Raw genomic sequence first — 23055 nt, 5'->3', positions numbered from 1 at the left:
TTTACCTTTTTTTAAAAAGGTAAGTTTTTTTTAATGATTAAAATAACTAAAAGAAAAATAATTAGAGAAAAGTTTTATTAAAGAAGCACACATACACATACAAAGTCTGCTCTTTTTAGGGCCACTTGATGTACAAATTTGACTGAATAACAACCTCCCCGCGGTGTATGTACATCAGATAATGCGAATGCCGATGATATGTCAACTTTGAAGCTTCATATCTTGGGAACGGCTTGTGCAAAAGACCCACATAGGTAGTGTTTTGAAAACGTCTCGACAAGAGTTACAAGAATGTGCAATAAAAAATAGGGGGTTCCATTTAAGAAAACATCGATGACCTTCACCTGACCTTCACTAGGTCACTCAAGATCAAGTCCATATTTTCATCATCTGTCCCCCTTCAAGTCCTACAACTCTTATCTGAAACATTTTTCCATATCTAAAGCCGTTTCCGAGATAAAGAGCCTGGGTCAGACTTTAGAGACACCCTGTATATAATATACATATATATGTATATATATATATAATCTTAAAAATATCATGTAAAATATTCAGTTTTCGGTCATCTTACCTTAATACTTTTATGAAAAAATTGTTGCAAATTATAATACTTTTTTTAAAATTATGATGGAGATAAGGCTCTACTATATTCAAATAAAGGATTAAAGGAATAAGCTAATTAGCCGATGCGTCGGAAATAAAATGCAAAATTTTTTATACTTATTCTTTATTTCTTTAGAACGTTTCGGTCCTTTCTTTGGGCCGTCTTTTGGACCATCTTTAGCTTAACGTGTGATACAATATCATTTTTTTTAAAGAAACTATGTGTTTTCTTTACACCAATTGATTAATCTTATTATTCTGTACATAAAGTATTAAGGTAAAATAAGATTACTTTTGTTTGAAACGTATTTTCGTATCTTCCATGTTTTTCGAGATATTTGCCTGTGGAAATTAAAACGGGACACCCTCTGTGTGCGTGTATGCGTGCGTGCGTGTGTGTACATATTCGTTTATGCAGATGTATAAATGAATAGGAACCAAATAATAAATATAAAATAAAAATAGTATTGCTATGATCTTCAAATTTTGTGTGCTGTTGAACTTATAATATGCTTGATTGATATTCTATTTCTCGGATGCTAATATATATATATATATATATATATATATATATATATTTAAATGAACTTGAAACTGCAAGCACATATGCGAGGATTATCATGATTTCAATTATATCGTATTTTGCTTCAACATACATGTATATCCTGAATTCGTCTTTTAATCTTTAAGAAGATGCTGATTAGAACATACTGATAAAATAAATACTGATTAAATATTTGATAGTCTATCTATATTTAAATTCTTTCTCAAGAAACTCATTTTCTGATGTTTCTTATATTAGATTAACATAACAGTTTTCTCCTGAATGATTGTGATTGCTCTTGAATTATTTTTTGGTTCTTTTTTCCCTTTCCCTCGCATCTATATCTCCCTCTTTTTTTCCTATTTCCATTTTCCTTTTTTTTCTATTTCCATTTTCCATTATTGTAAAAATATATTATTTTCATAAAAACTCGCGACATTTTTGGCATATCATTATTTCTTTGCAATTAATTAACGATTTTGTTTTCTCTGCAGTCGATAGATCGGGAACTGGGCAGTCTGGAAGCTCGCCGAAGGTGACGCTTCGACTTAACCAGGTACGAGGAGCGAGGGATGAAAAAAAAGGGGCATCAAATTCCCGTCAGGGCAACATGAGCACACAGGTATATATGTATAATAATACACCGACGATTATATAAATTGATTCTATCACAATGGAGAATATTAAGAAAAATTAATTTCTGAAGAGAGATTATAATGCAATCTTGAAATATTCATATATGCTTGTATCCTTTTATTTTTATTTTTTTTAAATTAATTTTACACTGTTTTATATTTACTGTTTGGATTCCGTGACATTTTGTTGGAAAAATATGAGTTTTTGTTTAGGTATTCTAAGAGTATCTGTGAGAAGGTCGACTTGAAATTTTAGAATTTGAATTTTAGCGATTTCTTTACCGGATAATATATAGCTTTATTGGAGTCCGTGTTAAACTATGTAGTGATTTTAGTTTCTAAAAAAATTATTGCTCTCATGATTTTATCGTTTTGTGATTTAAAACGTGTAATTATTAGTTAGAATTGATATATCTTACTTTTTTTGTTAAAGTTGTATAATTTCAAAATTGTTTCAAAATTTCAACTTGCCTGTCAGCTTTCATTTGGTTTATTTCTTAAAATTTGTAGATTTTATAGTGTCGAGATATAGCATAATAACATATTTTTACGCATTAAAATTAAAGTAGCCGCCAAAAAGTCTCTAACAAGATGTCTAATAGATTAATAGATAGAATGATACAACGCAATGAATAAACCAATGAATAAACCAATGCGCTTACGCAATCTTAGAATGTATGAGATGACATTAATGCAATATCAACATAATTTTATTTATAACTGCATGCAACGTATGTAACTATATATATGTACGCATCATTATAAAAGCATCTATCGTTGTGAATCGGACTAGCAGTTCAGATTATGATTTTGTTCCATCAGTATAGTTATTATGTAGTGTGTAAGTACATGTACATTATACGTACATATTAATTTAAAAAACAAAATTATTATTGTTTACATATTTATGCTTTTAGAAAAATTAAATATTTGTCTTTTTTATTTGGTTGTGAAAGTTTAAAATAAAAAATAGCGTGCTATTTTCTGTGAAACTTGGAAAATATTGGATAAATAATTTAATAATAATAAAAAATGTGTTAATTATTTATAGCGGTTATATATGTATATTTATTCAAATATTTATTAAAAATAAAAAGTGGACACAGACTTTACTTCTATTCATGTATGTATTCTTACATCAACAAACTTTCTAACTTTATTTAATTCTCTTTGAGATTAGATTAAAAGAAAAATTAATAAAAGAAGAATTAATAAGTCTTTCCACGCATTTATGTCTTATCTTTGATAAATATTTTATGTTTATACACTGGTCAAAAAAATTCTAGCAACACGTAATTAATATCAAAATTTAGCATAAATTCAAATAAGCGTATCTCCGCGAAAAATTATCGTATTTCAAAAATTTTTTTTTTGTTTTAAAGGGTAAAGTCTCTACTTTAAGGAACTTTCGTTCGATTTTAATTTTATTCTCTCCCCCTTTCTCTATTAATATGCGTAAGCGCCTGCAAGAGGTCATCCGAAGACAAGGCAGAAATACACAATTTTAAATACGAACATATATCCCTGCCCCAACACACACACACACACACGATGGGCAAAATCCGACCAGCAACTTCCCCGTAGTGCCCATCGGATAATGCTAATGTTGGCGGTAATTGAATATGTAGGCAAAAATGCATAGGTAACTTTGATACGCCGTAACTTCGGGAAAAAAAATCGTACGGTATTCAATTTTTTTTTTAATTTGTAGAGAAAAGTCCATATTTTACGATAGTTATGATGATATTTGCGAAAAAAATTTAGTACACTCCGTAGAGTTCGTCAAACTATGCAATTTTTTGAAAAAAATAACACTTCCCTCCTTTTAAAGGGATGGAGAAAGGGGGAGAAAATAAAATCAAAATTGAACGAAAGTTCCTTAAAGTAGAGACTTTACCCTTTAAAACAAAAAAAAATTTTTTGAAATACGACAATTTTCCGCGGAGATACGCTTATTTGAATTTATGCTAAATTTTGATATTAATTACGTGTTGCAATAATTTTTTTGACGAGTGTAATTAGTAATTTAATGAACATTATTTTTCTATTATAAACATTTTTATTATATTAAATTTATTATGCTGGTTAGATAAAAACACAATATTTCAAAGTTATATCTCAAAAACCAAAGCAAACGTCATATAATTATAATTGAGTCAGGATTACATTCTATATGTATATAAAATAAACATAGGTGTATATCAAAATGAAAATGAAAACCATTAATTACTTTCAATTAAACATATAGAATCGATTCTTCTTATAGTAAAGATATTGAGATATTATTCTAATAAAAATAATACCTCAATAAATTCTAATAAGAATAATAAATAATTAAATTCTTTTTTATAGAATTATCTTTAAAGATAAAAATATACATAAACAAATTATATTTTTCATAATATAATTCATAATATATATAATTTATTTCATAATCTTATATAATCATGTATAACCCAGTGAGAGAAATGATTGTCGAATCGACGTCGATATGATCGAATCAATGTCGAATTGACGTTGATTCGACTAATCATTTCTCGCTGGGAATATTCATATTTATAATATAAAGTGGATGTTATATTAAGTAATCTTAATCTGAAATTTATTTAAGGTTCCTGGATCTTTGCTGCGGCCATGTTATTAAATTGTGACGTTAGAGGCGAGAAAGCACACGCTGAAAATTTTTAGATGCCATTTTTAAATGAAAAGATATTTCAATGAAACACTACTTCAGATGGCTTTAGCACACTTAAAATATCTCTAAAAAAAAAAACACTATTTTTTCTCTTAACAGTCAATCAGCATTCGTAAAATGATCGTGATATCAGACTTTGTCATGCGGAATGACTGCACATGTGCAAAGACTAGACGGATTGGATCTCATTTTACAGTTGTTGATTGATATAAAGAGAAAAGGATAGTTTTTTTTAGCATGTGTTTTTTCGCCTCTGACGTCACAATTCCAACGACATGGTTGAGGAGCCAGGAGCTTTTTACTTAATATTAAAAATTAAAAATTTTATAAAAAAAATATTCGTTGAGAAAGCAATAGATTCAAATGACACATTTAAAATTCGACATACTTGCGCATATTTTTTCTTTTTCTATTCTATTTTTAATACAAATATTTTTATTAATAAATAGAGTCAAGGCTCCATGGAGACTTCGTCGAAGACACCAGCCAATACGTCGGTAAGCACAAATGCAGCTTCAGGTACTAGTACATCCGGCAATGCATCATCTACCGATAGCGGTGACATATACGAGTTTAAGAGCTCGAAAGAGCCGACACCGGTGAGAGGCGCAAGCTCATCTCCGAATCCTAATCCGGACAAAGATAAGGAAGGCGGTAAATCTTCGAATGGCCAAAATAATCACGGTGGTGATAATAATGCCAGTAGTTCGTCGATATCTATAAATGAAGCAATAACGACACCATTGACCTCCGACGAAGTCTCGACCGCTTCGATGTCGCCAACACCGAAGCGTAACTTCGAGGGTGACAATGCGGAGGAGCAAGATGAGGAGGTTCGTCGGAAGAAGCGAAAAGATTCCGAGAACACGAAGGAGACCGCGAAGAATAACACATTAGGAAGGCAGAATATCAATAGAAATGCTGTTGGTGGTGGAGAAAAGGTAAGAATTGATATTATTTGGTTGCATATTCTCTAGTAGCGATATATTACACATATATATATTATGATAATAATTATATAATTGCTTGCAGTGTGTTAAATCAGCTAAACAAGGATCTGGGGTAACATCCAGTAAAGGAAGTCAAAATACGAGTTCTATCAACGCAGACAGAAAGAGTCCTAGTACTTCCTCAATGGCCAGTAGCCCAAAACCTTCGAATACTTCTAGTTCAACAAGCGCGAAAACTGGTATCCCAGCTCTTGAATCCGATGGCGAAGAGGATCGATCAAAGTGCTCCGATTCTAATATTGCTCCTAAAGTACCGCCTCTGAAGATAGTTATCCCACAAAGTACGGCATCGGAGCAAGAGCAAGGCAATAGAAACGGTAAAAATATTGCGAATAGAAGTCATCAATTACCCTATGTAGTTGCTAGTTCGAACAGCAACGATTCAACTGATAAAGACCAAAATCAGTCGGCTAGCGGTACAACTAGTCCTACGGAAAGTACTACTAATACGAAAGGGGAAGATAAGAAGGACTTTGCTGCAACTTTACACGGAGAAGAAAGATCAACGCATCATCAAAGAGTATTGAGAAGTTCACACAGGTAAAGAAAGAGCTGTATTATTGTTCTAACTTACTCAAATATACAAGATAAAGCTTTTGATTCGAAATTATTACTTTGATGTACAGTCAATTTTAACTGTAAAGAAAAATGAGTTAAACTAAAATTGCATGGTTTTAAAGAGTATTATATGTTATAATAGATGAAATGAAATTTTTTCGGAGATTTGAAGATAATCTTTGGTTTTTTAAATAGATATATATTTTTTTATAGCAAGATTGCAGTATCATTCACGTACTTTTTCTGAGTGTAATCATCATATATGTTATGATCAGATTCTGGATCATTGTTTGCAAGAAGAATAAAATTAAATAAATGAATGAGAAACTTATTCTCTTAATACTAGTTTCATTTACAAAAATGTTTAAGGCTCCTTGGTCCTCGCCGCGACCATGTTGGATTATGACGTCAGAAGCGAGAAAATACACGCTGAAAATTTTTGCGTGCCATTTTAGATAAAAAGATATTTTGATGAAACACAACTTTAGATGGTTTTAGCACACTTTTAAAATTGTCCGAAAACTATTTTTTTCCCTTGACAGTCAATCAATAACCGTAAAATAATTGAAACATCAGACGTTGTCATGCGGAATGACAGCGCATGTGCAAAGACCAGATTACAGTCATTTTACAGCTGTTAATTGGTTATGAAGGGAAAAGGATAGTTTTCGGACTATTTTAAAAGTGTGCTGAAGGCATCTAAAGTTGTATATGTTTCATCAAAATATCTTTTTATCTAAAAATGGCACGCAAAAATTTTCAGTGTGTATTTTCTCGTTTTTCTGACGTCATAATTCAACATGGTCGTGGCGAGGAACAAGGAGCCTTAATGTGATGATATCATGATAAAAGTAATCGATGTATTGTCTTATAATATAGTTATTATAGTTAATATAGTTTTATTTTCATTTTTACATTCTATAAGGCCCTGCGCACAATAGAAAAAATATTAGGAATAAATATTAAATATTAGGAATAAGAATTATTTTAAAATAATAAAATCGGAAAAACTCTGATATAAAAATACAAATTCAGGTATAAAGGACTCTTACTAGTTTATTAGCCCTTACTAATCCTTTATACTCGAATTTGTATTTTTATATCAGAGTTTTTTCGATTTTATTATTTTAAAATAATTCTTATTTCTAATATTTAATATTTATTTCTAATATTTTCTCTATTGTGCATATAGGGCCTAAATAGTTAATATAATTGATTATCGTCTATAAATCAAAATTGGATTAGATTATTGGACTGTTAATCAAACAGTTTGGAAGTTGAAAATTCTCTACATGCTTTAGAGAAATTTGTTGATTACTATTGCAAGTATTTTATTATTTTCTAAGCCATCTTCATAATTTTCTCGCAATTTTTCTGCAATTCTGTCGTAAGAGTGCGTTTCAGAGAAACGACTGCATTCAAACGCAGCAACATAATAAAGCTGTAGAGTTTTCAAATTGAACCAATAAAGTGAAGATTGTTTTAATTAACGATTTGTTAAAATTTATTTATTGGGTCGCGTTATTAGAAGTGTTATTCAAAGAGAATTACATTTTATAGAACTTATCCAACTCATATAGCAATGAATCTATAACTCAATTAAATGTTAACTATAATATAGGCATTAAAGAGCTAGCACGGGCGGAGGAGCGCAAGTAATCATGAGTAGGGCAAAAAATAGTATAGAAAAGCAAAATGAAAATAAGTAGGGCAAAGAATCTCGGATTAGTTTAAAAACATTGTTATTATAGTACTTAATAAACTGCGGTGCTTTATTGAAATGCATAAAGATCAACTACAGCTTGTAATAATGCAGTTTATAACATTAATTGCAAAGATTGCGACGTCGCATATTTAGGTCAAACAGGCAGGCAATTACAAACAAAAATTTCGGAGCACCGCATGCAGTCACAGTGCCGTAACTAGGCAAGGGCAACAGGGGCACAAGCTCAGGGCCCAGAACGAAGAGGGGGCCTTGAAATAAAACTGAACAAAAAATTGTTCAAATATAATAATATTTGTAAATTTTTAATTTCTTATCTTATTTCTTGTGTGTACACAAAAATTATTTATAAACAATTGTTATATCATTTTTGCTTTATTATTATTTTTCTCTCAAAAAAATTAAGGGGTTCAAAAATAAAACCTTGCCCAGGGCATATAAAAAGCTAGTTACGGCACTGTGCAGTCATAGGCGTAATACTACGAATAATTCGGTTATCACTGACCATAGACTTTCTTTTAATCATGATTTTAACTGGGATGACGTGGAGATTTTAGATAGAAAACCTAATTTAAATAAACGACTCATTTCGGAAATAATCAACATAAAAAGATAAACAGTTTGAATTTGCAGACTGACACGGATTGTTTACATTATATGTATGTTAGTATTATCGATAGACTTACTACGATTTAATGTCATATGTTATATTATTATTTATTTACACATCAGCAAAAATTTTGTTCTTACGACATTTTAGTCTTGATAATTATACGTTAACTGATGTTATTATTATGACTTGCACGTGTGTTTGACGGCCAATTTCTACTTTCTTATATACAGCGAATATATTTTTTATCAAGTGACTTCCAAGCGTGTGCCTCTCTCATTATATACCTGCATTCTATCTGTAAGTCATTTATTTTCCGTATTTTATTATATCCGTATTTTTATTCCGTGACGTACATCTCTCTTTTTTATCTACATTGTCTTTAATAATCACTAATACCATATACCGTTATACGTAATATCTAATTTATAGTTTTATATACCTTTATACACGTTGAAGATGGTCCAAAAAACGGACCGAAACGTACGTTTTTGCTTTTTGTATTTTAATAATTGCAATTAGTTCACGATCATTTTGTATCGCATTATATAGTGTTTTTTGCCCTATTCATGATCATTTAATTGCGCTCCTCCGCCCGCCTTATCTCTTTAATGCCTATATATATATTATATTAGTTAACATTTAATTGATTTATTGACGACAGCTTTTCTTTTTAATTTTGTTTTGAATCTATAACTTTTGTTATTTCAAAAACTGCTATTATTCTAAACATTTAATTAAAATACAGGATATAAAATATTTTTTGTTGTTGTAATATATATTTTATATTGTCTTCTTCTCGAAACACATTTTTATTGTCTCATATAAAATGCTTTGTATAATATGTTCCAAATAATACATTAAAACTTTATAATATTGTTTGAAGAATATAAGGCAAATCAATATATACAATATATATTGCTTCGATTTTACTTATAATAACAGTTAGATGTTAAATTCGATATAAATTTGGTCTATCAAAAAAAAATAAAACGAGTACAATGTGCATAATTACTAGACATAGTTACACTATCTACACTATATATATATAATATTACTTTTTTAATTCCAAAAAATAAAATGATTTATTAAAATACTTTAGTAAAATACTTATTATATGTGTTATAATTTTCAAATAGTAAATATATTTATTTATAAAGTTATTTATAAATATGTACTGCAAAATTTTCACATATTTATTTTAATAATATAAAACTTATCCTTTATTACACAGTGGGACAAAAAATCACTTTTTCTTTCTCTCCGAAGTGCGATAATACGTTTCCTGAAGATTTTTTTCGCGCAGAACGTTGTCAAAATTTGCCTAACACGTCAGGATTTTGACTAATCTATGTACAAGAGAGGCAAATACACTTGCTTGCAAATATGCTTACTTCATTTTTTGCAATGCTCAATTTTTGAAATACGTTTATATATTTAATACCTGTACCGTTTAAAATCCAATATGTTTTCACAAAATTGGACATTAGACTTAACTTTTAATATACAGAAGTAATAAAATAACTTTTTTGGATCAACCAGGATGTTTCATTACATTTTTTGTACCAGAATCAAATTGCCTTCTTTCTTTCTTTCCAAGTAAATCTACATTACAATTACTTCTTTATTTGCTGCTATATACATATAAGTATGTATTTACTTTTCTTGTAAATTATACAAAATGGCTAAAATTCAAATAATCATAACTTGATGGAAAAAAGATCATGAACCAAAATTTATTTGAAAGCTCTTGAATTATACTTTCAGATGCTTGAGTTTATTTAGAAATCAGTTTTCTTTTTGCCGCAAAAAAATGTTAAATATGGCCAAAAACGCCATTTTTGACTCTTCATTTCAATTTTACTCAAAATCCTGACGTGCTAGGTAAATTCTGACAACGGCATCGTGTTCAGCACGAAAAAATCTTCGGGAAACGTACTATATCGCACTTCGGAGCAAATTTTGTGTCTCGCACTATGTTATTTATTATATGCAACTTTTATGCTATTAATATTATGGATCAGGAAATATATTATACATAGAGAGAACAGAGAAAGAACAAATATGTATATAATCAACAATATATTAAAAAATAATAAGTTATAATTGTAAGATCACTTATTTAACAATTCTCACAATCATACTATTATTACAGAACAGGTAATGGTAATAACGGTTCCACAACATCGAAAGAAATCACTCCTTCGTCAGGTAACGGAAATTATTCCAACTCGTCGCCATTGCCAATTAATACTTCCATGGATCGTTCGAATAATTCCTCACCGCAACAAAGACATCACTCGCCGACGCCTGAAATAATCGGATCCGATGTTAATAAGGCTACTTCGTCAGAATCGACAAATGCAGGGACCATCCCGAAGTCTAACACAACCGTGGAAAAGTTGGATAAAAATATAGATGTTTCCGGAAAAAATCAAAAGGATAATGGTACAGAAAATTTGGAGAGTATCTCTGTGACTACCTCCTCTACGATGTCTAATGTTGGTACACCAGCGCCACCTGTAGAACTTCATCCCAGGAAAAGAAAAATGAAACCTAACAAAGAAGCACAACAAGCTACGGCTACAGTTGCTGCCAGCGAAGCGGCTGAAGCCATTAATACAGGACCAGAAATTCATCCGCACGATCAACCAATCACTAATTGTTATCAATTATTTCTTAATATTAGAAAACAGGTAATATTAAAATAATATTAAATATAAATTTTAAATATTTATTTGAAACTAAATATTATTTAGTATATAATTTTTATATACATATAATATATTAAATATAAACATATTTATATATTATATATTATACATTATAATATTATATTAAATATTATACATTAAATATATTATATTTAATATATTAAATATTAATTTTAATATTTAATAATTATAATATTAATTATTAATATTAAAAATATTAGTTTTATTATTTTAATTTTAAATATTAAAGATTTAAAAAAATTTTTAAACTTTTATCGAGCTACTCAATATGATTCCATCTTTACGCCTTGTTATAATTATTTACTTCATTATTTATAACTATTTGTATTTATATTGGCTTAAAGAAACAATTAAACTTTTATATTTTTTATTCTGGAATAGCTAAACTTTCTAAATAAATTTAATTTCTTTCTTTTTATTCTTCTTCCATTTCTACATATTTGCTACTTTATTATGCATAATGACAATGTCATGTACATGATTTGTCTTACTCAATTTTTCATTCTAATTGGACGACACGATACGACATTTTCTTTTGCATATATGTATGTATCAAACTATTAAAATGTAAACTATAAAGAAAAAGGAAAAATATAAACTATACTCAGTCTTGATACTGTATAAAAGAAATATAAAGTTCAATAATACACAAATTTTTAATATCTTTTGCAGATTGAGAGAAGACGAAAAAGCTTATTTCCCGTTCAACCAAAACCTCCTCAAGGTTTTAAGGATTACTTGATGAATCGCTGTACATATGTATTAGCTAGTAATGCAAAAGAACCAAATGTTAACCCACCAGCCGGTTTACACGGAGCTATGAAGGATTTGTACATTGAACAAGAAAAGGAGCGATATCGTCTCAGAATGCAACATGTGGTTGAAAAAGAGAAATTAGTTCTGTCGGTGGAGCAAGAAATCCTTAGAGTTCACGGTAGAGCTGCTAGAGCGCTCGCTAATCAGTCTCTTCCCTTTTCTGTTTGCACAATTCTTAAAGACGAAGAGGTTTATAACGTCATTACTCCTGAACAAGAAGAGAAAGATAGAAATGCAAGAAGTAGATACAATGGTAGATTGTTCTTAAGTTGGCTTCAAGATGTCGATGACAAATGGGAAAAAATTAAGGTAAAGACATTACATTCTCTCTCTCTCTCTCTCTCTCTCTCTCTCTCTCTCTCTCTCTCTCTCTCTCTCTCGTGGAAATATTTTACGGAAATTATAACCTTTAAAAAAAGGTAAAAAAAGGCGCCTAGTTAAGGGCACGCCAGTAACAAAAATTACCCATTGCAAACCCATGTAGAATCCTATGAAAAATTAATCATTGCAAACCCATGTAGAATCCTATGCAAAATTAACCATTGCAAACCCATGTGGAATCCTATGAAAAATTAACCATTGCAAACCCATGTAGAATCCTATGAAAAATTAACCATTGCAAACCCATGTAGAATCGTATTAAAAATTATTCATTGTAAACCCATGTAGAATCGTACTACAAAAGTAATGATATCAAAAAAAAAAATTGCGCCAAGTGAAAGTAGAAATTGTACCAGTGGAAAATTAAAGTTGCAAACATATAGAGTCGTATAATGAACCAGTAAAAATTTAAATTTGCAAACCCCCCCCCCCCCCATGTAGAATCGTACCATAAAAAACTTATCTTTTTAAAAAAAAGATAAACAAGATGCCAAGTCCATGCGCCATGTGAAAAAGTGTTACACAAAAAAGTACTTTTAAATAAAAAAATCTGTCAATTGACAAAAATTTATGTTCTAAAATTAATATCTCTACAAAAAGTAATGTCCAAAAATTGCGCGAATAAATAAACATTTTTACAAAAAATTAAAATTTAAAAACTTATGCAAATTTAAAATTAATATAAAATAAAAAGAAATAAAAAAATTTTAGTTAAAAAAACTTGGCGCGCTGCTAAATAATATCCTAGTGATATTAAAATTAAATTGTTACTTTAAAACTTATTGCAGTTAAAATATATTTTGTAGTTAAATTAATTAATGTAACTTTAAGGTGCATTGTAATTTTGAAACTTAGCAGCGCGCCAAGTTTTTTAACTAAAATTTTTTTATTTCTTTTTATTTTATATTAATTTTAAATTTGCATAAGTTTTTAAATTTTAATTTTTTGTAAAAATGTTTATTTATTCGCGCAATTTTTGGACATTACTTTTTGTAGAGATATTAATTTTAGAGCATAAATTTTTGTCAATTGACAGATTTTTTTATTTAAAAATACTTTTTTGTGTAACACTTTTTCACATGGCGCATGGACTTGGCATCTTGTTTATCTTTTTTTTAAAAAGATAAGTTTTTTATGGTACGATTCTACATGGGGGGGGGGGGGTTTGCAAATTTAAATTTTTACTGGTTCATTATACGACTCTATATGTTTGCAACTTTAATTTTCCACTGGTACAATTTCTACTTTCACTTGGCGCAATTTTTTTTTTTATATCATTACTTTTGTAGTACGATTCTACATGGGTTTACAATGGATAATTTTTAATACGATTCTACATGGGTTTGCAATGGTTAATTTTTCATAGGATTCTACATGGGTTTGCAATGGTTAATTTTTCATAGGATTCCACATGGGTTTGCAATGGGTACGATTCTACATGGATTTGCAATGGTTAATTTTGCATAGGATTCTACATGGGTTTGCAATGATTAATTTTTCATAGGATTCTACATGGGTTTGCAATGGATAATTTTTGTTACTGGCGTGCCCTTAACTAGGCGCCTTTTTTTACCTTTTTTTTAAAGGTGAGTTTTTAGAGATTATATCATTCATTTTTGTATATGATAACATCTTTAAATAAATAAGCAAAGAACCCGCCACCACCCCCGTCATATTTCAAAATACGACGGTCTTCTTTGCTTACTATAGATAAAAATAACTATCTTGTACAACCATTTTTATTTAAAATATTTTTAAAAATTTTAATTTATTAGTTGTTGCTAATTTAATATACTTCTTATTTAAATTTTAACATTATATTAAAACAATACACGTCAAATATATATATATATATATATATTTAATATGAAAGAAATACCATATATATATATGTGATACTACATATGCGATACTACATATATGTGATGTCCTATATTTCTTTCATAATAATAACTACTTTCTTGTTACAATCATCCAATTAATTATTTCATAAATATATATTTGCTAATATAAAATTATACTAACAATTATGTACTTATGAAAGAAATAGTAGGATGGTAGTGTAAAAAGAAAGTTATTATAACGAAAGAAATTAGTATAGCATATATATAGATTATCACATGTATGTAGTAATGCAAAATGTAGATTGCTTGCTATTTTCTCATAATATATATATTAATATAATATTTGTAATGACTCTTTGAATGTTACGCTACCATTTTATTATTTTTTTCATAAGAATAACTATATTTTTTTCTTATTACGCTATCATCCTACTATTTCTTTCATAAAGATATAATTGTTGATATAAAATAAAAAAGTGAATAAAAACTAATAAATAATGTAAAGAGATTACTTATAAAGAATATGTATTTATATATATATATATTGATAGCTTATAGTACCCACATAGCACTGCTATGAGAATTATTGAGATATCAAAAATGTACATTTTTTATATTTTCATTTTACATTATTTTTTATTATTAGCTTATATTTACCTCCTTGTTTTATATTAAATAAATTATATATTCATGAAAGAAACAAATATTAGTATGATAACGTAGCAAGAAAGTATTTACGAATATATATACACATATATATATATACATATATACATTCTTTAGTAAATTTATTATTATATATTCGTAAATACTTTTTTGCTATGTTATTATACTAATAGTTTTTTTCGTAAATATATTATTATTAATATAAAACAAGGAACCAAATAAGCTATAATAAAAAATTATTTAAAATAAAAATTTAAAAATGTACATATTTGATATCTTAATAGCTCTCATAACAGTGCTATGTGAATACTATAAGCTATCAATATATATATAGATACATATTCTTTATAAGTATCTCTTTATATCATTTATTAATTTTGATTCACTTTTTTATTTATTTCAACAATTATATCTTTATGAAAGGAATAGTAGGATGATAACGTAATAAGAAAAAAATTAAGTTATTCTTATGAAAAAAATAATAAAATGGTAGCTTAACACACAAAAGAATCATTACTAATATCATTGTATTAATATATACACTTGCTACCATCCTACTATTTCTTTTATAAGTACATAATTATTGATGTAAAATAAGGAAGCGAATAAAAACTAATAATAATAAATAATGTAAAAATAATAATTATTCGCTCTTCCTTATTTTATATCAATAATTATGTACTTATAAAAGAAATAGTAGGGTGGTAGCAAGTGTAGCAAGAAAGTAGTTATTATTATGAAAGAAATGGTTTAAAATGGTAACGTAACAAGAAAGTAGTTGCAAATATCAATATATAAATATGCATTCAAGAAAGAAATAGATAGATAAAAGGATTTACATTTTGCAATACATACTTACTAAATACATGTGATATGTAATAATACTACATATTATGTGATATATTATATTTTTTTCATAATAATATAATAATCTATTTTCTTCTTACGCAATCATTTTCTTGTTACGCAATCATCCTATTATTTCTCATAAGAATATAATTGTTAATATTCTTAGTGTATAATTGTTAATCTTATGAAAAAATAATTGCGTAACATGAAAATAGATATTATATTATGAAAGAATATAATATATTATAAATATCAAAAGACACATACATGTTACGTGTGTACATATCGAGATGTGTATACTACATATAACCCCTCACGCTGTCATCAACATAACCCCTCACGCTGTCAATATCGTGGAGCGCTACTAACGCCATCTAATGTAAAACGTGAGAGTTGGACATTACCAATACATGCAATCTATTGCATGTGTTGTGTACGTGTGATATACGTGTATGCATGTGTTGTATACGTGTGAATACGTGTAGCACGATACTACTATGTATGCGTGAACGATGATGATGATGACGTTTCTTACAAGAAATTTTTCATATTTAAACTTTGCATTATCATATCTCTGCTTAAAAATCACGTAGAGCAGAAACAAAAACACTTTCATTATATAATTCGAACTCAATCTATCGATTGAGACTAGTATAAACTCGATTGCTTCAGCCGTTATTGAGGATTCCAAATTTATAATAGACTCAACTGTCCGATTCGCGTTAAGATACACGGTGCCTCGCTAAAGCGGGAGTCGGCTACGCCCTCAACTAGGCGCGAGACACTACCGTGTCTCTTGATGAAATCATACAGAATTACATATCAAAATTTTCAATCAATTGACTCCTTGTTACTGTAACCTTGTCTCATCAAAATTTCAATAGCAAATTCAGGAAAATTGATTTTATTCAGTAATAAAATTGTATTCATTCAATATATTTTGTATTTTATTCAATATATTTCTATTTATAATCAATTTAATTTCAGGAAGGTATGCTGCTGAGACATCATAACGAAGCAGAATCATTGCACGCTGTTCAGCAAATGCATTGGGAATGGAAATTGAAAGAAGTGGGACTCTGTGAATCCAAAATAACTCCTCAGATAGAAGATGTTCATGTTCCAATGGTACATGTGTCAGACGACTTCGATTTGTTACCAGCTTAGTGTACAATATCCATACAATTTGAGCTGGTATACTCTTTTCATGTCTTTGAAACAATTTCGAAGATAATGGTTTTAATCTGTGATCTCATCTTTATCAATCTTTTTGTCATTATACACGTCATTACAATATTATATTATAAACCAATTTCATAGTAACAGAACAAACAACTGTGAACACATTGAAAGTTGTTCAGTAAGAAACACATATATAAATACAATGTCACACAATTCGTTATCAGATAAAACAATTTTTAGGATTTTAAAAATTTTCTATTTGATAGCCAATTGCATCACATTGTGTCTATCTATGTTGTCTTGCTGAAAAACTCTCATCACAACTGTGAACATATTGCTGCAATATTGTGATTGAGACAAATTCCTTCCAAAAATGGATAAATTATTAGATCATTGCACTATTAAATCCAGATTTTTTAATTTTAAACGAAAAAAGATTAAAATTGGAATTATTAGTTTTAATAAGTAGACCACATATAGTTTTATATGCAATTCAGTGCTGTAACTAGTCTGCCCGGTGCGAGCTTAACACTCTCCCATCTTACAAATACCTATAATAAAAAAAGCTGAAATTCTAAACTAAAAGTTTAAATGTTGGAAGTAAATATATATTTTTTTAATTATATTTATTTTTATTTATTATCATATTTATTATTATTATAACTTTTTACCAATAAAAAATAAAATAAATAATAACTAATCATTTTTTAAAAGTATGAATATTTGGAACATGCACATGGCTATAATTGATATTCATACCTAAATATTCTTAAACTAAATAATGATTTTTTAGTGTGAAATAAACAATATCATAGTTATACAATATCATATTTAAGAAAATAAATAAAAAGTAACATTAAATATTGAAAAATATCAGTTTATTTCATAAGGTAACAAAAGAATTTCTCGAAATTTTCATCTTTGAAGTTCTGAATCTGTTTGGTAATCCCTGTATTTATTTTTGTACCCTTGTTTACCGTGATATATTTTTTATTTTAAAAAATTTCGACATTTTGAATTTCAAAAAATGTGTTGATATGTCATTTTTGAAATACTTTCGCTTATATATATCTTTTTTACAAATTTTTGAAAAACATTCAAAATTTTTTTACATGTTTTTCACTCTTTTTATTTTATCGTCTTGACTCCCTTTAAGAAGCTTGCATCGGCGGCATCGTCCTAGTTATGGCACTGATGTAGTTTTAACCAGGGATCCGAACCGAAACAAAATTAGGGTTTGGTTTCGGTTACGGTTTAAGGCTCCTGGCTCCTTGCCGGGGTACTTTTCGATTCATGCATGATGAGCATGAAGTGACAGAAAATGTATAATATGCGTGACATAAACTATAGATTTTCTGTCACTTCATGCGCATCATGCGTGAATCGGAAAGTACCCCCATGTCGAAATCGTGACGTCAGAGGCGAGAAAACACACGCTAAAATTTCTTAGATGCCATTTCGAAATAAAAAAATATTTCGATGAAACAGCACTTCAGATGGCTTTAGCACATTCTTAAAAAACCCCGAAAACTATCCTTTCCCCTTTATAATCAATCAACCGCTGTAAAATGTAATATTATGAAGCCCAGTCCGTCTGGTCTTTGCACATGCGCAGTCATTCCGCATGTCAAAGTCTGATATCTCGATCATTTTACAGATGTTGATTGATTATAAAGGGAAAAGGATAGTTTTCGGGGGTTTTTAAGAGTGTGCTAAAGCCATCTGAAGTGCTATTTAATCGAAATATCTTTTCATTAAAAAATGGCATCTAAGAATTTTCAGCGTGTGCTTTCTCGCCTCTGACGTCACAATCCAATATGGCCGCGGTGAGCACCCAGGAGCCTTAATAAAATATTTAATAACTGTTCCGGTTTTTTGATAAATAAAGGAAACCGAAACCGTTTAAATTACGAGATTTTTTCGGTTACGGTTCCGGTTTTTAAAATTTTAACTTTTCGTTTTTCTAATTAAATTAATTTCTAAATTATGTTACTTTAAGAAATTATTATTAATTTTTATGACATATAAATAAACAACACTTCATATTATACATGAAAATATATATATGTATCTATATTATATATAACGGAAAACATACCTTACAGCTATAGCGTTATTTCGATAATGTATTTCAGAACATTTAAAAAATAATTTATTTTTAATTGTACTGCACTTCAAGGAGGCAGTTATCATGACATTTCCGTCTATTGCGCAAAAATAGAAAAAAATATCAAAAAGAACTGCAAACCGAAAATAATTTAACAGTTCGGTTATGGTTCCGATGTTATATATTTAATAGAACTTCAATACGGTTTACGGTTTCGATTCTACTAAAAAAACGATTATGGAACGGTTATCGGTTTTGGTTCCGGTTCGGTCCGGGTCCCTTTTGTATTTAACTTTTGACAATATCAGTGAAATTAGATTTCACTATGTCAAAAAGTTAGAAGAATACTCTTTTATTTTATATTGTTGATTGAAATAAAATAAATCACATCAATTCGCACTTGTATGAAAAAAATATTCATGTGCCTTGAATTTTTCATTGAATTAGGATGAAATATTGACAAATTTATAGTGGTCATATCTATATCTTTGACGATACGGCTTTGCTACATGCTTTTAAAAGTCGGCAATGAAGAACACTTTATAAAGACTGAAAGTCTGAGCGTCTATACATAAAATAGCCGTAAACTATAAATATAATAAATTTTTCATTTTACGATTAAAAAAACTTGTATTATAATTGTATTATAATTGTGATATTTTGTAATCAATAATATAGTGCGCAATGTGTAGATTTTTTTTAAAAAAGATGAAAATCGTCAATTGATAAACAAAATGTATAGCTGGCCGTAGATCAAAATGCGTTTGACCAGAAAATCTGTATTATACTTATTTATTATAAATGTTCAAGAGCCAAATTACAAAATCCAGTTTGATACCATTCATCTACTTCTATGTAATTAAAAATATCTAATTGTTTTGAAGTAAAATACAATAATGACGAATGTTATTATATCTATAAATAATAAAGCACAACTACTGATGACTAATACAGATCATTGAAAAATTTCTGTAGTATTATTATAACTATATAATTGCTTAAGAAAGAAACAGTTACACAAGAAACACTATATTTATTTCCTGCACAGTGCATGTAGATCTATCTAGCATTCATGCAGGTACAAACCAGTATGCTGTATTTCATAGACGTGATTGTTGTGTGGAAGCTAATGTTAAATAAGAACCATTAATCTCTTTCTCTCCCCTCCCTCCTTCTCTCTCCATTGTGCCAATATGTTACACGAATCCAAAAGTAGCAAACTGATGTCATTAAATGTTTAAATGACTTACGCTTGCTACCTAGGAAGCATTAATGATCACAATCGAAGCGTACACTATGTCAGAGATTCTGTTTGAAAATGTTTTTAAGTCTCTTGTAGCAGAAAGCAGTACAAGTCCAGCAGATGCTCACTTTTTATGAATTTTATATTTTCATATACTCATTTATGCGTACATATGAATTATAGCTAAAAATTGTGTTTTATTATTGATTTGTAATGCTAAATATTAACAGATGAATGTAAAGAGAGAATGAACAATATACATATAGTCAAACATATATAGTCGATAAAATACTACAGGTGCCTATTAGGCTTAATAACGTGTTGTTTTCTCAATTATCGTGTTAAAATAGCCCAGCGTGCGCTTTTGTATATGTATGATATAAAAAAATATAAGTAAAATGAGGAGTACAATTTGATTGTGTTTTCAGAAGAAAAGATTTGTTAAATTTTTTTTCTGAAAGTAAGAATATGTGAAATATAAAAGCCTCTCAGAAGCCAAGTTGATACACTTTTTGTAGATTACTTAATTTTAGTATTGTATTATAGCACAAATAATTATTAGTGCTATGTGGTAATATAAAAAAAATTTACAAAAAGTGCTATATGTGGTAAATGTAAAAATTTACAAAAAGTAAAGTTAATCACTTCTGAATAAAAGCTCGTATATATTAATTCTAGTAATCATACATTAATAAGAAAATGTGATGTGGCAGAGTTAATAATAAATAATAAGCAACCAGAGAGTCTACGAAATCTATTCATTTAGTTACAAATTCTAAATCTCAAAGGGTACGAATTTATTTTTTTTTTTTATGATAAAATAATGTAAAAGATGTCCCAAAATTATTGTACAATACTTTAATAATGTATTCTGGAGATAGAATAAAAAAACTCAATACATAAAATATCATAATAGTTTAAATTTTTAATCATAATAAGCAATTAAAATTGTCCAATGATGAACTATAGAATTCATTTAGAGATAAATAATTATAAACTCAAACTGCCAAATCTGTCAAAACAAAATTTTACGAGGCGTTTGTTACTAATTTTAATTTTGTCGATAAGAAACACTATACAGAGTATCCTAGAATTAGTGGTACACCTGTTAATGGCAGATTCCTGGGATCATTTGGAGACAATTTTTCCTCAGCGCAAATTGTTATCCAAAGATGTGTTAAATAGCTAGGTGTCCAAATCCATTTGAAATAGAAAATGCGAAATAGTTGGAACCTTTTCATTTAAAAGTGCAAAAAATGCAAAATGTTTTTTAATCACCCATATTAAAATATAAAAAATGGAAAATCAGAATCTCCAGGGTAGAAATGAAGGACTCTGGTTGAATCCTTTATCTTATACATTATTATTAAAGTTAATTATTTTTTAAACAAGTTAAGTTAAAGTTAATGCGGCTTATATAAAATTAATTTAGTTACGTTAAAGTTGTATGAACAAAAAATCAACTCAGTTAAAAGTTGAATTAAAATTAAATTGAGTTAAATCAAAAGTTAATTTTTAAAAATATTTATATTAAATTAAAATGTCATAACTTCAAAATTTTTTTAAATTTAATATTTAATTAATTTTTTTAAATTTATATAAAATAACAAATAACAACATAACAAAAATTTTGTATATTATATAGGAATGTATTTTTTTCATTGTAATTACAATTACGAAAAAAATAAAAGATAAAATAGTACCTTTGTTTATTTCGGTAATTATTCAGTTTAGCTATCTCATGATATATCAATAAATTTGCACTCATTCGACGCGTTTTTGCTTAAAATGAAAGAATCTGGGGCTCGATTCTTGAATTTATTCGCAAGAGAAACGTATGCGCAAATTCGGCTCTTACAGAAAAGTTGCAAGTTGATTGGCTAAAAGCCATGCGATAGCCAATCAACTTGCAACTTTTCTGTAAGAGCCGAATTTGCGTATACGTTTCTCTTGCGAATGAATTCAAGAATCGAGTCCCTGGCAGAAAAAAGCGTCGCTCTGGGGGTCGATCATGTAACTTTTCTTTAGAGTGAAATCGTGAAAAGTGAAAAATTTTGCTCTGTTCCGCCAATCACGCATTGGTTTCCATAGTGAAATTGTTCACTTTTCACGTTTTCGCTCTAAAGAAAAGTTACATGATCGACTCCCTGCACCGCAAAGCGAAATATTAAAAGTTGACTACTATGGTTAGGAAATCTGTCATATCGACATGATGAGCACTCTCTACGGCCACATGCGCATGCTCTGTGGCATAGTAGAAAGTCTTGACGCACACACACAAACACACACACACAAACACACACAACACACACACACAATACACACACAACACACACACACGGAGATGCAAGGGGGGCCATCGGCCCCCCTTCCGCACCCAAAACCACGGTAGGAGACGCACATGAAGAATAGAGATAAAGAGGCCGAACTAGCATTGAGGAATTATCGAAATGTGCGACCAAATGTCGAGCCTAATTGTAGTTTATTAATGCTCCGCAAGGTTGCGCTTTTGCCTCACGAGACTCACACGTACACGGTGGACTTTTGTGTTAGTCATTCTCTATCCTTCTTGCTTTACATCCTGCAATCTCTCCTCTTTCTCAAACTAACGAGCATCTTGTGATTGCAATGCCATCTATAGATACTTATAGATACTACTATCGGGCCTCGGTTTTGGTCGCACATCCCAAACACATAGTTCGGCCTCCTTATCTCTATTCTTCCTGGGGACGCATTTAAGTTGTAAAGCGAGGTCCGCCCAGCCCATGGAGGTAAGAAATAACAGGAGGGAGGATATTCCCTCTTGACTGGCAAGCAGACGTAAGGGGGGAACACTAAGCGCCATATTGGTGTG

At 29.2% G+C, this 23055-nt stretch overlaps 1 protein-coding gene across 2 annotated transcripts; it reads left to right on the top strand.

Annotated features, from left to right (window-relative positions):
- Window positions 1-233: 233 nt before the first annotated feature.
- Window positions 234-21084, top strand: LOC145932502 (uncharacterized). Of its 2 annotated transcripts, XM_083031487.1 has the most exons (7): window positions 234-254; window positions 1642-1769; window positions 4927-5418; window positions 5510-6027; window positions 10534-11074; window positions 11786-12238; window positions 16657-21084. In XM_083031487.1, exons 2-7 carry the CDS (start codon window positions 1758-1760, stop codon window positions 16834-16836), a joined length of 2196 nt encoding a protein of 731 aa, XP_082887613.1. In that variant the 5' UTR covers window positions 234-254; window positions 1642-1757; the 3' UTR covers window positions 16837-21084. The 2 variants fall into 2 exon arrangements, with proteins under 2 accessions (XP_082887613.1, XP_082887614.1); XM_083031488.1 differs by lacking the exons at window positions 234-254; window positions 1642-1769 and adding an exon at window positions 2549-2623.
- The last annotated feature ends 1971 nt before the right edge of the window (window positions 21085-23055 follow it).

The sequence above is a fragment of the Prenolepis imparis genome, unplaced genomic scaffold (genome assembly GCF_030444845.1).
Source record: "Prenolepis imparis isolate NDT839.2.m4 unplaced genomic scaffold, iyPreImpa1.0 SCAF_2, whole genome shotgun sequence".
NCBI lineage: Eukaryota > Metazoa > Arthropoda > Insecta > Hymenoptera > Formicidae > Prenolepis > Prenolepis imparis.
The sequence above is the reverse complement of the archived record's forward strand: the minus strand, read 5'-3'. Positions and strand labels throughout refer to the sequence as shown.